General features: G+C 37.9%; 2 protein-coding genes across 3 annotated transcripts in view; both read right to left on the bottom strand.

The window, feature by feature from the left end:
- emc4 (ER membrane protein complex subunit 4) overlaps nt 1-13,945 on the bottom strand; it is a 26,526-nt gene that overhangs the window by 11,323 nt on the left and 1,258 nt on the right. Inside the window, exons 1-2 of one of the 2 annotated variants that reach the window (XM_016262028.1) lie at nt 13,882-13,894; nt 11,008-11,014 (exon numbers count right to left, since the gene is read on the bottom strand). The gene's annotated coding sequence lies outside the window, so the exon portion shown is untranslated. Of the gene's footprint in view, nt 1-11,007; nt 11,015-13,881; nt 13,895-13,945 lie in introns of those variants that run through there. The other variant, XM_016262027.1, reaches the window with a different exon arrangement.
- The window catches only part of LOC107575666 (adenylate cyclase type 2-like), a 12,911-nt gene continuing 1,429 nt past the window's right edge, over nt 2,464-13,945 (bottom strand). Inside the window, exons 3-12 of the mRNA XM_016262026.1 lie at nt 13,762-13,911; nt 12,399-12,544; nt 11,818-11,929; nt 11,603-11,730; nt 10,284-10,442; nt 9,962-10,115; nt 8,331-8,516; nt 4,949-5,063; nt 3,782-3,906; nt 2,464-2,845 (exon numbers count right to left, since the gene is read on the bottom strand). Of these exons, the coding sequence (XP_016117512.1) occupies nt 2,717-2,845; nt 3,782-3,906; nt 4,949-5,063; nt 8,331-8,516; nt 9,962-10,115; nt 10,284-10,442; nt 11,603-11,730; nt 11,818-11,929; nt 12,399-12,544; nt 13,762-13,911 (1,404 nt within the window). The 3' untranslated portion in view covers nt 2,464-2,716. The remainder of the gene's footprint in view (nt 2,846-3,781; nt 3,907-4,948; nt 5,064-8,330; nt 8,517-9,961; nt 10,116-10,283; nt 10,443-11,602; nt 11,731-11,817; nt 11,930-12,398; nt 12,545-13,761; nt 13,912-13,945) is intronic.

The following is a 13,945-nucleotide window of genomic DNA, read 5'->3' as shown; positions in this document are numbered from 1 at the left end:
ACTGCTGAGCGAATCATTGGTACAACCCTCCCTTCTCTTCAAGAACAGTACTCATCCAGAGAGTTCAAAAGGGCTAGCAAAATCACTCTGGACCCCTCACATCCAGCACACTCCCTCTTTGAACTGTTGCCATCTGGTCGACGCTACAGAGCTCTGAGCACCAGAACGGCCAGACACAGGAACAGTTTCTTCCCTCAGGCAATCCATCTGATGAAAACTTGACAATAACTGTGGAACACACAACACTATTTATACACTCATACACTTATTTATCTAACACACATACTTAGTCTACACCTCAAATTTGCACATAATATACCTGTACATACAAAACTGTCTATTGTAATATACCTGCACATACAATTGTCAATTTATATATTGTTATTCCTTATTTACTTGTTCTATTTTTTATCCTTCTTTTATTATCTGTGTTTTTTGGTCTGTCACTGTCATTCTGTTGCACTGCGGAAGCTTCTGTCATGAAAACAAATTCCTCGTATGTGAAAACATACTTGGCATTAAAGCTCATTCTGATTCTGATTCTGATGATGCTCTCGAACCGCCAGCTGCTGCCTGCTGGCGAAAGAGGAGGATGAGTGCGGTCCAGTGTTGGTCCGTCCGCAACTCTCCGTGGTCCTCTTGGATCCAGAGACAGAGAAAATCAGATTCTCCACCCGGCCCTCCTCCGGGGGAGGGAGAGGTGCATGCACCATCCCCCAAAGAGCAGCTCTTTCTCTAGGTCGCCCGTCCCGGGGCCTCTTGCTCTTCCGCTCAGGTTCTGCCAGGATTTACGGGGGCCTGGACGAGTGGGACTGCCTGCTTACACCCAGCTCAATGGCGCCGCTTGTTCGAGGCGGATGCGGATGCGACGCGGGAGCAGGGGCGGACGCACCCTCGGTGACGAGCAGGCTGGGGCGCTGCGGACGGCAGACAGGTGGAGGCAGCAGCTGCACGCAGTCTTAGGACACAACTGCATCGCTACAAACCCCTCCACCAGGGGGGGATCGCCTTATACCCCTTAGCTGCACCCCCGTCGAGGGTGGTGAGGGAGGAGGAACCAGCAGGTCGGTTTCTGGCAGTAAAAGGTGCCGTCCATGACCTGGTGAGCTCCTCATGCACCTCCGGGAAGAAAGGCACTGGGGCGGGGCGCTGAGAACCAGCGCGAGCCACCCCGAGAAACCAATCATCCAACCTTGAGGGCTCGGGACGCGGTGGAGGTTTCCACTCGAGCCCTACCCTCTCGGTGGCCCGGGAATGCATAGCCGACATCTCTGGATCTGATTCAGGTGTTGCTACCATCTCGGAGGGCGGCAGCACAGCTGAATCTTCCTCTCCAGAGAGCTCTCCCTCTGATGCAGTGATCGACATCCAGTCGTCGGGAGGAGCACCGAAGGATACTGCTGGTACGCTCTTTGAAGAGGGCCCAGCGCGTTCCATTGGCAGCTCAACTTGCAAAGCGTTAGAGGAGCGATGGTCCCCCGAGGGTTGGTTCCCTGAGGGGTTTGCCACCACTGTAACCCTCAGACCGCCCGTGCTACTGCTCGAAGTAGCCCCCGCCTGGCTGCCGCCAGGACGATAACTAGATTGCGGCAGAGGCAACGGAGATCTGACCCCCTGGAGGAAACGGAGCCTGGCCCGCAGCTCCGAGATGGTCATCTTCCTGCAATGGGAACATGACTCATCTGCAAACGCCACCTCAGCGTGCTTAATGCCCAGACACGTGAGGCAGCGATCGTGACCATCACCCGGCGCCAGGTAACGACCGCATCCAGAAATGCACGGGTGAAACTGCATCTTTAAAAAGACAATCCGTCGTCTTTACAAAGACGCACCCGTGTAAGCTCTTTTAGAGAAATAAGCTCTTTCAGGGAAATGCTCTTTTAGGTGCTGAGACGCACAGGGGAAACGGCCGCTTGCAGCACAACAGGGGTAGTGCAGCCTGAAGTGCGCAACCCACTCGACACAGCAACGACCACCGCTGAAGCGCCGTCCGCCAACACAAGAGGCTCCCTAGAACGCGTTGAACTCATCGTCACAAACTAAGATATTGGTAGGAGCAGAACAATGTTATCGCTAGTAGTAGAAATATTTCAGTCGCCAATGTTTCTCAGGGGAATGTTTGAATATTTAAAAAAATAAACGATTTAGGTCATAATTAAGTATAATTTTAATTTATCATATTTTCTCCATCACCACATCTTTTTAGGTGAAATTTTTTTTTAAGAGTCTACTTTTTAATTTTCTTGTTAGCTATCCATTTTATTAGTCACAAAATGGTTAAATATTAAACACAACAAACAACTTTTTTATGAAACATTATACATTTTAGACATGATATTATACACTCTTACTTTTCACATTAAACATACAAAACATTAAATAAATATTAACAGCCATTAATAAATAAGTGCACAAGGTAAGGAAAATACTAGAAATTCAATATAAAACTACAGTCACGAGGGACTTTGGAAATTTAGAAAAGTTGGCAACTTTGCATTGTTTAAAACAACAGATTAACTTCACAAAGAAGAAACTTCTTGAAGAAATCATTTTTAAAAAGTACTAGAATTGGTTAAATCTAAGTGCTAACTAGTTCAGTTCTTTTGTGGCATCCGTAGCAGACAGAGGATGTTTGGTGAGTGTCCGCAGAGGACCTTAGTGAAACACTCATCACAGTCTCAGTCTGTGTCAGATGGGTGTTAAAAGCGTTCTGTGGTCACTGCACTGGATGCTCGGTGTTGATGAAGTACGTGCTCAGCTGTCCTTTGCCCTTCACGTGGATCACTCCTCTCAGAGTTACGCTGTAGCCCAGCGTTTGAGCCACCTGCGCCGTCTCCTCTGTCACCTGAGAACACAACATACTGAAGTGAGATCACGTGGAGCTGTATTTGTCAGACCCAGCTAATCAACTGACTGCCAGTTCTCTAGTGAGTTTCCACTCATGATGCTGGGGCTCCCACTTACACCGTTTAATTCAACCCCAAACATGCTATTTTGATCATATGGATTTAGAAGGCTTGATAGGGATCACTAATGGGATCAGTTGCAAATCTTTTGCATTTCCCTGAGAAATGTCGTGTTCTGTCACAAAAAACCCTGAAACAAACCAATACAAATTTCTCAGAGAATGCACAATTTTGGCGAGCAAATAATACAGATTCCCCCGGGGAACACAAAATATTTGCGAGCGAATGCAAATTTCTCTGGAAAAGCAAAACATGTGCAAATAGAGTAAATTTCACAGGGAAACCAAACGTTTTTGTGAGCAAATGCAAATTTCTCTGGAATGCAATTTGCGAGCAAATCTAAATTTTTCGGGGGAATGTGAAATATTTGTGAAAAATGCTAATTTATCAGTTTTGTGAGCAAACACAACAACATTTCCCATACCATATTAATCAGGATGGCGTACAATGCTGGTTTTGTCTCATTTTAAATCATTAAAATAAACTAAAACAACTAAAAATCAAGATATTTATTTTAATTCACCCCGTCAAACTGCTTTTCTGTTGTTGTTTTTGTCTCGAAAATCCTAGACATATGATGAAGCCTCATTATAAAAGTGTGAATTCTAAAGAGTAAATTAATTAAACTTCATAATTTCATGGGCATTTTTATGTCAAGCTCTAAAAAGGTAGAAGGTTAGAAGGTAACACATTAAATGCAGTTTAACTGACACAAGTCAGTTTTTATAGTATAAGAGAGTTCAGGTTGGCGTCAGAAATGCGTTCTTAAATGACAGCACAGACAGACTGACATTGTGATGTTAAAGGTGCATGACCTGTATTTTATCCAGGACTCCAGTGCTGTCCATCCGGCTGGCCACATTAACCGTGTTTCCCCAGATGTCATACTGAGGTTTATGAGCGCCGATGACGCCTGCGATCACAGGACCGTGATTTATCCCTGAACACAACACAACACAACACCAAACACAAGTCAGAGTTACGGTAGATAAATACGATTTTACAATGTTTTCAAAAGCAGTCTCTTCTGCACACCGAGACTGCATTTAGTGGATCAAAATTCCAGTAAATACACTAAAATAGTTTAACAAATTAAAACAACTGTTTTCTATGTGAATATCTGTTAGAATGTAATTTATTGCTGTATTTCCCGCATCATTCCTCCAGTCTTCAGTGTCACATGATCTTCAGAAATCAGTATAATATGCTGATCTGCTGCTCGAGAAACATTTCTGATTATTATCAATGTTGAAAACAGTCGTGCTGCACAATATTTTTGTGGAAACCGTGATGCATTTTATTTTTCAGGATTCACAGATGAACAGAAAGTTCAAAAGAACAGAATCTTTTGTAACATTATGAATGTCTTTACTGGCACTTTTGATCAATTTAATGTGTCCTTGATGAAAAAATATTAATTTAATGTCTCTCGAGCAGCAGATCAGCATATTATACTGATTTCTGAAGATCATGTGACACTGAAGACTGGAGGAATGATGCTGAAAATACAGCTGCACATCACAGAAATACATTACAGTTTAACAGAGATTCACATAGAAAACAGCTGTTTTAAATTGTAAAAATATTTCACAATTTTACTGTACTTTTGATCAAATAAATGATGCAGCCTCGGTGAGCATGAGTGTGATTCTCTCTCTCTCTCTCTCTCTCTCTCTCTATATATATATATATATACAGGTGCAACTTAAATTTTTTTGTGTTTTGCAAAAACCTTTTTTTGATCGATCTCAGGAAATATTCTAATATTTTGAGATACTGGATTTTTGACTTTCATGAGCTGTAAGCTGTAATCATCAAACTTAAAACGAACAATACAAACTTTTCAAATGTTTTACTTTACATGTAATGAATCTAGAATATATGAAAGTTTCACTTTTTGAAATAATTTACAACATTTTTTTTTCACGATATTCTAATTTTTTGAGATACATATAAATGAATGAACGATGTCTGTGTTGTACCGATCCTCAGTTGGAAGCTGTTGAAGGAGTGCATGTTGATGTTCTCCAGTCGCCCCATCAGAGCGATGGCGAAGTCCAGCATGCAGCGGACGTGACTGTAGGACATGTCGCAGGTCTGGTGAGAGGGTAAAACACACACACACACACACACACACACACACACATCAGTGCTATCACAGAAAACTAACTCACATCATGGGTGTCTTGTATAGTCTGATACAGTGAGAATATGGAGGAAAAAACTACTTATTCAGAGACTCAAACTGAGCAAAAATCTGCAATTTGCTGCAGATGCTGCACGCACACGCTCACGCTCACACACACGCTCACGCTCACACTCACACTCACACTCACACTCACACTCACACACTCTTACCTGTCGTACGAGAATAAGGGAAAGCAAGTAAAAAATGACCAGCCAAATGCCGGACATGATCTTGGGCTCCTTAAGAACTCCCGGCCTAAAACACACACAGTGAGATATCCCAATAAATATTAATTTCCGCTCAATTTATTGACTTTAACAACAATCACGGAGTTAAAACACAAAGAAACATATTAACAGCATCTGAACCTAAACGGTTAAACATACTAAACTCACAAAATCAATACTTACTTAATTCATGTTCTTGCTCTTATTATGAATGATTAATCAGTGACATACTAATAAAGACAAAATGTCTTTCATCAAAAGTCTGAGATCACTAATCCTTCTTATTTTCCAACCACCTGTAATAAAAATAAACTTTATTCCTTCCAACCAACTCCTCCTGAATTAAGTCCACCTACATTCAATTCTCATTAACTAGAATTAACTCATTAACTCATTAATGTGTGAATGTAATATGAATTTAATATATATTCAGAGAGAAGTTTCAACACATTCTAAACTAAACTTACAATTAACTATGCTTATTCTAAATATTCATGCAACTGATTGTGATTCATTATTTAAATTAGGTCTGCACAATGAATTAAAATTAAAATATAAATCATTATTATCATTTCTAATAAAATTAATAAAATAATTATTTATTATTTTTAAATTAATAAATGTTTACAGTACAATTGTATTATTAAAATAGTAATATATATAGTCTTCATTTTTATAGTAAAAATTATAATAACTGTTAATATTATTGTTGTTCTAATTAATAATCCAATAATAATTATAATAATAACAATAACACTTTTTATTTTAGACATAATAATAATTATTATTATAAACAATTAACATTATATATTAGAATTATGTAAAATAATGATAATTATAATGTTATGAGTTTGTTAATAATTCAATAATAATGATCGTTATTATTATAGTTGTTGTAAGTTAAAATTAATAATAATAACAATAATAAAAATTTTCAAATGGATTACTTTGCTAAATATCACTTGAGACACTATTACAGCTTAAGTAGGTTTCAAAGCAAAGATATTTTTACACTCTTTGCAGTCACTAGATCTCCTATATCGCATTTATATAAAATGCAATATATATGTATAACAAAATGCTGGCAGTAGTCCTGCAGAATCAGGTGTGTGTGTTTGGCTCTTACGTGCTGTTGTCGCTGTAGAGCTGTTTGATGTAGCAGTCGGAGCGCGGTGCGTAAACGTGTAGGAAAAGTGCGAGATAAACCACCACAGCGAGGGTCAGGAGGAAGACTTTAATAGACATGCTCACACGCACAAACACAATCACGCCCAGCATCGCCAGCAGACAGCAGTACAGATAATACTGCACACACACACACACACAATTACATCATATTAACATATGATCAATATGACACCAATACTAATGTAAATGATCACCTCTATTGATCATTTATAATATAAGCTAAAAGCTCACCGGGACAGTGTAGAGATTGAGAGTGTTCAGTACTGTTGCATTGTGGGAAACATTTAAACAGTTATCACCTGGGATAAAAACCTACAAAACAAACAGATGAAGTTTCAGACTTTGTACAGACAAACATATAGACATCTTGTACAGACAGACATTTAGAAATGTACTTTCCTTTAAAACAACACATTTGATCTTTATGGGACAGAGGATCAATAGAACAACAAGAAATGTAGTTCTTCAGTAAAGGCTAAAACAAATTAAATGCATTTTGATCAAATGTGTATATGACAACAAGTATGTTCAAGCTAATTAAAAGCAGTAGGTAATAGTAACACTTTTGTGCTGTAGTTTTTGTTTTATTCCAACAGGATTAAAATCACAGTGTTAGTTAGTGAAACACTAACTATTCACCGAATGAACTCAGGAAATACTGAACAAACATCAATCAACTTTTAAGGCAAGGGACACCAGGTGAATATTGTCGAATTTGAATAATATTTTACTCATAAATAATGACAATACTTTCCCAGTTGATTGATTGCATTAAGAATTGCAAACGTTTTTTTGTAATTACAAATTTAAAAAAAAAATGTTGTTCAAATGTGCAAAAGAACTGGATAAAGTCAGGTTCAAAATTCTTATTTTACTTTGTTGACATATTAGAGTTAAGGGTTTTTCCAGAGAGGATTTATGATTTCTCTTTTTACCACTCCATAAACCAGAAAATACTGTCAATAGCCAAAAAAAACATACATTTTCGCCATGTTTTAGAAATAAAATGTATAAGTTCAGGTGAAAGTAGTAATATGCATTGCTAAGAACTTCATTTGAACAACTTTAAAGATGATTTTCTCAATATTTAGATTTTTTTGCACCCTCAGATTCCAGATTTTACCATACCATACATCAATGGAAAGCTTATTTATTCAGCTTTTAGATGATGTATAAACCTCAATTTCTAAATAATTGACCCTTATGACTGGTTTTGTGGTTCAGGGTCGCAAATAATTCACACCTGCTTCTCCAGCTGAAAATTGTTAAAAAATAACGTCACACTGTTCAGCTTCGCTCGTCTCCTAAACAACGAAAAGATGATATTAAATCAAATATTTTTTGATGACTCATTCACTGTGAAGACTGTAATGAATCGTTTGCTCACCCTTCATTATCCAGAGAGTCTAATGAGTCCATCAGTCCGTTTTCGAGAACTTGTGAAGGTCTGAGAAAATAAACAAATGGGAATTACAGCATTTATCTGAACTGCAAAGCAAACTGAGTGAAAGTTAGCTCTGATCTCTTCTTGGTGGATTCTGGTACGTGATCCAAAGTAAGTACATTGTTTGGTACGTATGCAAACTACATTTATATATCGCTGAAGCGAATTAATAAACCTTTAATTTTCACCTTGGAGTGTTGATCTCTGGGAGCCCCTGCTGATGACAAAAAAAAGGAATGACAGGAATTAATATGCAGCGTTTATGTTTTCAGTAAATGATTCAGTATTATTGGACGGTGATCATGATTAACACTGACCGTGGCCGGCTGTAATTCGCTGGCGCTGCTGTCAGCAGTGGGCGGGGTTGCGAGCGAAGCCTCTGGTTGGTTGAGTCCAGAAAACGGTTTGACGGTTTTCCAGGACTGCAGGTACTGCGACATCCGAACCGATGCGCGGAGCTTCTGACGATTCGCCAGTATGTTGTCCACCTTCAGCTCATTAGTCTGAGACACACGAAAAGAACCAGAGGCACATTAATACTTCTATTCATCAGAGATGCATTAAACTGACGAAAAGTGACAGTAAAAACATTTATAAAGTTACAAAAGATTTCTATTTCAAATATGATGCTGAAAAATCAGCTTTTATCACAGCAATCAATTACAATTTAACAGATATTCACATAGAAAACAGAGCTGTTTTAGATCTTTTAGATTCAAAAAACTTCAAAAAGACAAATACACACAAAAAACAAAAGTATTCACAACAAAACAAGATGAACTTGATGAAATTGTTGCAGAAAAGTATTACTACTGTACGTATTATTAAAAAAATACTATTGTGCACACTTGATTTGACATAGAAATTCAATAGTAAGTCAGTACTTAAAGGGTTAGTTCACCCAAAAATAATAATTAGGCTGTGTTTTACTCACCCCCAAAGCATCCTGGGTGTATATGACTTTATTATTTCAGACGAATCCAGTCGGAGTTATATAAAAAATTGTCCTGGCTATTCCAAGCTCTATCATTGCAGTCAGCGGGTGTTGCAGTTGAACAGTCCACAAGTCGTCAAATAAAAAGGTCACATCTATAAAACAAAGTGTCTCACACGGCTCCGGGGGGTGAGCAAAGGCCTTCTGTAGCGAATCGATGCATTTTTGTAAGAAATATATCCATATTAAAAACGCAATAATCAATTTAATGTAGCTTGCTGAACTCATACGTCATTCCCCCGGAGCTGCTTCCATTTACAACAGTGAGCACAAGCTAGATTAAAGTGATTATTACGTTTTGAATATGGATATTTTTCTTACAAAAACGCATTGATTCGCTACAGAAGGCCTTTGTTCACCCCCCGGAGCTGTGTTTGTTTTATCCACTTTGTTTTATGGATGGGTGCTTTTTATTTAACTTCTTTTGGAAGGATGCATGCAACACTGACTGCAATGATAGAGCTTGGAAGAGCCAGGACAATTTTTGATATAACTCCGACTGGATTTGTCTGAAAGAAGAAAGTCCTATACACCGAGGATGCCTCTGGGGTGAGTAAAACACAGCCTAATTTTCATTTTTGGATGAACTAACCCTTTAAGCTACTAACCATTAGTCATTAAATGTTTGAAATTGCAACAAGGATTATTAAACCTCAAAATTTCAAAAACACAGGAAAGACGCAAAGCTATTTGCAACAAACCAGAAAACAAATAAATTATATTGAATAAACAAGAAAAACAAACAAACAAAACCTGAAGCACTTCATTTGACAAATAAAAATAAAGAAATTGTTATATCTCCTATTTGATTGCATTTTAAAAGTATTGTCAAAAATTGTTAAAATTTTATTAATTCAACTGTTTAGACAGAATTTTGGAAAGATCAAATGTATTTGATAGGTTCTGACGACAGATAACTGATCTATATAGTCAATAATGATTATTGAAGGTGACCTGAGGTGTTATATCGTAGTTTTCTGTATTAGGATCAATGACCAGGAACGTTCTCCTTTCCTTCAGCGTGGAATCGCGATTCCCGCCATTTCCGTCCTCCACCTGGTATTTCCCATCCAGGTGAGCGAACGTCTCCTCCGTGATGTGGACCCTCCTGTGAGGAACCATCATCATCGTCACTGATAATACTGCAACCATCATCATCATCATCATCATCATCATCATCATCGTCACTGATAATACTGCAACCATCATCATCATCATCATCATCATCATCATCATCATCATCGTCGTCACTGATAATACTGCAGTAATCAAGTACCCAGCCACTCCTCCAGACTCCATGTGATTGGCTAGAGTCACATCATCTGACCAGACGTCATACTGCCACTTCTGAAGGCCGATCACGCCACACAGAACGTTCCCCGTGTGAACACCCACACGCATGTTAATGTTCACGTCCGTCGCCTCCCTCAGCTTACTGCAGGGGTCAAAGGTCACAAATAACCACACTTCAAGACGGAAACATTTTCTTAAAAAATTTTTTTTTACTGAAATAAAATAAGATAAACTTATTTTATTTCAGCTAATTACCATGGTGACATTTAGTAAAAAATAAACTAACAAACTAAAAATAATAAATAAACATTATATAGACATTTAACAACGGAATAAAACTGACAAAAACAACTAAATTACTACATTTTTAGTTAAAACAAAAAATATAGAATAGAATTATAAACTCAAGTTCAAAATATTTATAAAAACTATAATAGTATATCAATGATACAAAAATAACGCTGATGCAAAGATAATTTTTGGATTGTACTTTGTTCGGATCGACGGTCTAAATGTTTCACCAGATAAAAATGTATGGTAAAATTAATAATACAATTAATAAAAAAAATTGATACAAATTAAATGTTCATAAAATAAAATTTTAATTTAAAAATATTTGAAAATAATAATAAAAAATATATTATTAACTAGTGCTGTCAAACGATTAATCATGATTAATCGCATCCAGAATACAAGTTTTTCTGTACTGTATATCTTTTTTATGTATAACTCAATACACACACATGCATGTATATATTTCAGAAAAATATGTTATGTTTATATATTAAATATATTTATATATAATATAAATTATATTCATATAAATATAGACATGTAAATACATATAAATATTTCCAAAATACATACTGTATGTGTGTGTATTTATATACACATAATAAATATACACAGCACACACACATATATTATGCAAACAAAAACTTTTATTTTGGATGCGATTAATCGCGATTAATCATTTGACTGCACTATTATTAACACAACGATAAAAATGGACTAAAAACTGAACTAAAGTGGAAACAGAGAATATGAGCATTAATAAAAATAAATAGTTAATTAAAAAGTATTAAAATAATAAAATAATCACTTAAAAGTATTATTAGCAATATAATAATAATAATTTAAAAAAATATAAAAAATGCAAAACACACAATTACAACACATTACAAAAATGTCAACTAAAGTGAAAACAGAAAATCTTACAATAATTTAAAACGATCATAGTCTATCGACGATACTATTATAAGACTGATACTGAGATGATGATTTTTGGATGGTGGGACGCACTTTATGGCCGTGCACATGTCCAGACCCATCTGAACGCAGTTGCGAGCGTGATGAGAGATGGGGTCAGGGAGACCCGACACGCAGTAATAACAGTCGCCCAGGATTTTAATACGCAGACAGCCGTTCTTCTGCAGAGAGAAGTCAGAGAAGAGAAAGAGTTGAGTACATAAACCCAAGAGAAACACAGAGAAGAGCAGAAAGGCAGATCTGCACACCTTAGCGATGTCGTCGAAGCGGCCGAAGAGTTTGTTGAGGACGGCCACGAGCTCCTCAGGTGTGCAGGTGCTGGAGAGGTGCGTGAAGCCCACGATATCAGCGTACAGGATACTGCAGAGACAAAATATGACTTTATTAAACAACACTCGCTGGCTGTGAGGGGCTGGGCTTTGGGCTTGTGTGTAATCAGTGCACTTAACCTCATAGAAAAACAACATAAATGTGCACGTATGTGTATTTATACGTGTGTGTGTGTGTGTGTTCCTGTGTTTTTTGCATGAGTGTGTGTGTGTGTGTGTGTGTTTGTGTGCATGTGTATTTCTGTCTTTTTTATTTATGTGTTATTGAATGTGTGTGAGAGAGTGTGTATTTCTAAGTGTTTTTGTGTGAGTGTTTTTCTGTGTGTGTGTGTGTGTGTTCCTGTGTTTTTTGCATGAGTGTGTGTGTTTGTGTACATGTGTATTTCTGTCTTTTTTATTTATGTGTTATTGAATGTGTGTGAGAGAGTGTGTATTTCTACGTGTTTTTGTGTGAGTGTTTTTCTGTGTGTGTGTGTGTGTGTGTGTGTGTGTGTTCTCACCTGATGTCTCTGTGCTGTCGTATGTAGAGACTGTGGAAGTTGGGTCGGTTCTCTTCGGCGCTGCATTTAGCCGACAGACGCTTAACGATTTCCGTCTTCAGCTCCATGGCGATGTATCGCGGCAGCACCGACAGCAGCAGATGCTCCTGCACACAAGAGTTACTCGATTAAACACTGTGTTTATTATTAATGCATGATTTATTTACAGTTTTTCTCGATTGCTAACACACAATTCATGAAACAATTCACCATTTTCTCACAACTATAAACACAATCTCAAAACTACACACCAACTTGTGCAAACGTCAAACTTCCAGCTCAAAATCAAATAGTTTAGTCAAAAACATGTTTTGTCAGACTCAAACTTTGGCCTCAGATGACACACAAACCTGTCAAATACACACATACTTCACTGCCTAGAGAACAATTCAAAACACTGCCTTTGGGAAACAGGAATCCTTTTGCTAGTCTATCACTGTTACAGTATACGACATAAATAGAGGATGCAGATACAGTAAAATTCAGCATTAAACTGTAAGTAAAGTTTACTGTCATTACACTACTGTGAAGAGATCTTACAGTAAATGAAAAGCACTAGAAGAGAAAAGTTCAAGGACCAAACAACAGAATATACAGTAAACACACATTGGGGTATACCGTCAGTTACTGTAAATAAATTCATTAATTCATTCATTCATTCAGCATCATCTGCCGATTTGCATCACAGTATTGTTAGTATCCTTATTTATTACAGCAGTTTCTTATTCTTCTGACACAAGACTTCTCTGCCTCCCCATAGACAGCCGTCTCTCAGTTCTGCACAAATACAGTACATGTAAGGACTACTTGGCTACAAATCAGTTCAACAGTAATGAGTTTGAGGGTGTACTGTACAACATGTGCTACAGTGTTTACTGTACATAGAATGATGAAAGTTCTCTCGTCTGAAGTACTGCTGCTGTGTACTGTAATTATATTGTATCTGTGCTGTTTGAGTTCATTTTTTGATGCTTGAGTTAATTATATTGTGTGTTTGTGTTTTCTGAACGAGGACATGGTTAAACCTGTGTAAAATGATGGTGTTTTTGTGTAGAGTTCGGCAGAAAACACTGAGCAAATTGGAGCGTGTGTGCAAACAGGTGAAATGTGTTCAAAGTTTTGAGAATCGTGTCTTTGTTTCGAGAACTGTATGAATGATTTGGAAAATTGGGCCAAATGAATCAGTTATAGTGTGTTAGCAATCAAGAAAAACTGTAATATTTCAGCTCTATTCCAAAGCCTAAAGCAGCATGCAGACGCCCAGAACCCCCCACGGAGACACACACTCTGCGCTCTGAATGAAGTACAGGATGTAAATCTGTACCTGGTCGCGCTTCTGCTTGGCCTGTGTGGCACGGTTTCTGCTGAAGTCCTCCCGCTTCTTGCTGGACTTTCTGTGAGCGTGTTCAGTGTGCCACAGGTGAAACACACCCACGCCGTTAACACACACGAACAGCACAGCGTTCGCCACCAGCTGACACACACACACACACACACACACACACACA

Source organism: Sinocyclocheilus grahami, unplaced genomic scaffold, assembly GCF_001515645.1.
Source record: "Sinocyclocheilus grahami isolate Dianchi unplaced genomic scaffold, SAMN03320097.WGS_v1.1 scaffold2800.1, whole genome shotgun sequence".
In the NCBI taxonomy this organism is placed as follows: domain Eukaryota; kingdom Metazoa; phylum Chordata; class Actinopteri; order Cypriniformes; family Cyprinidae; genus Sinocyclocheilus; species Sinocyclocheilus grahami.
This window is presented reverse-complemented; position numbering and strand designations above follow the sequence as displayed.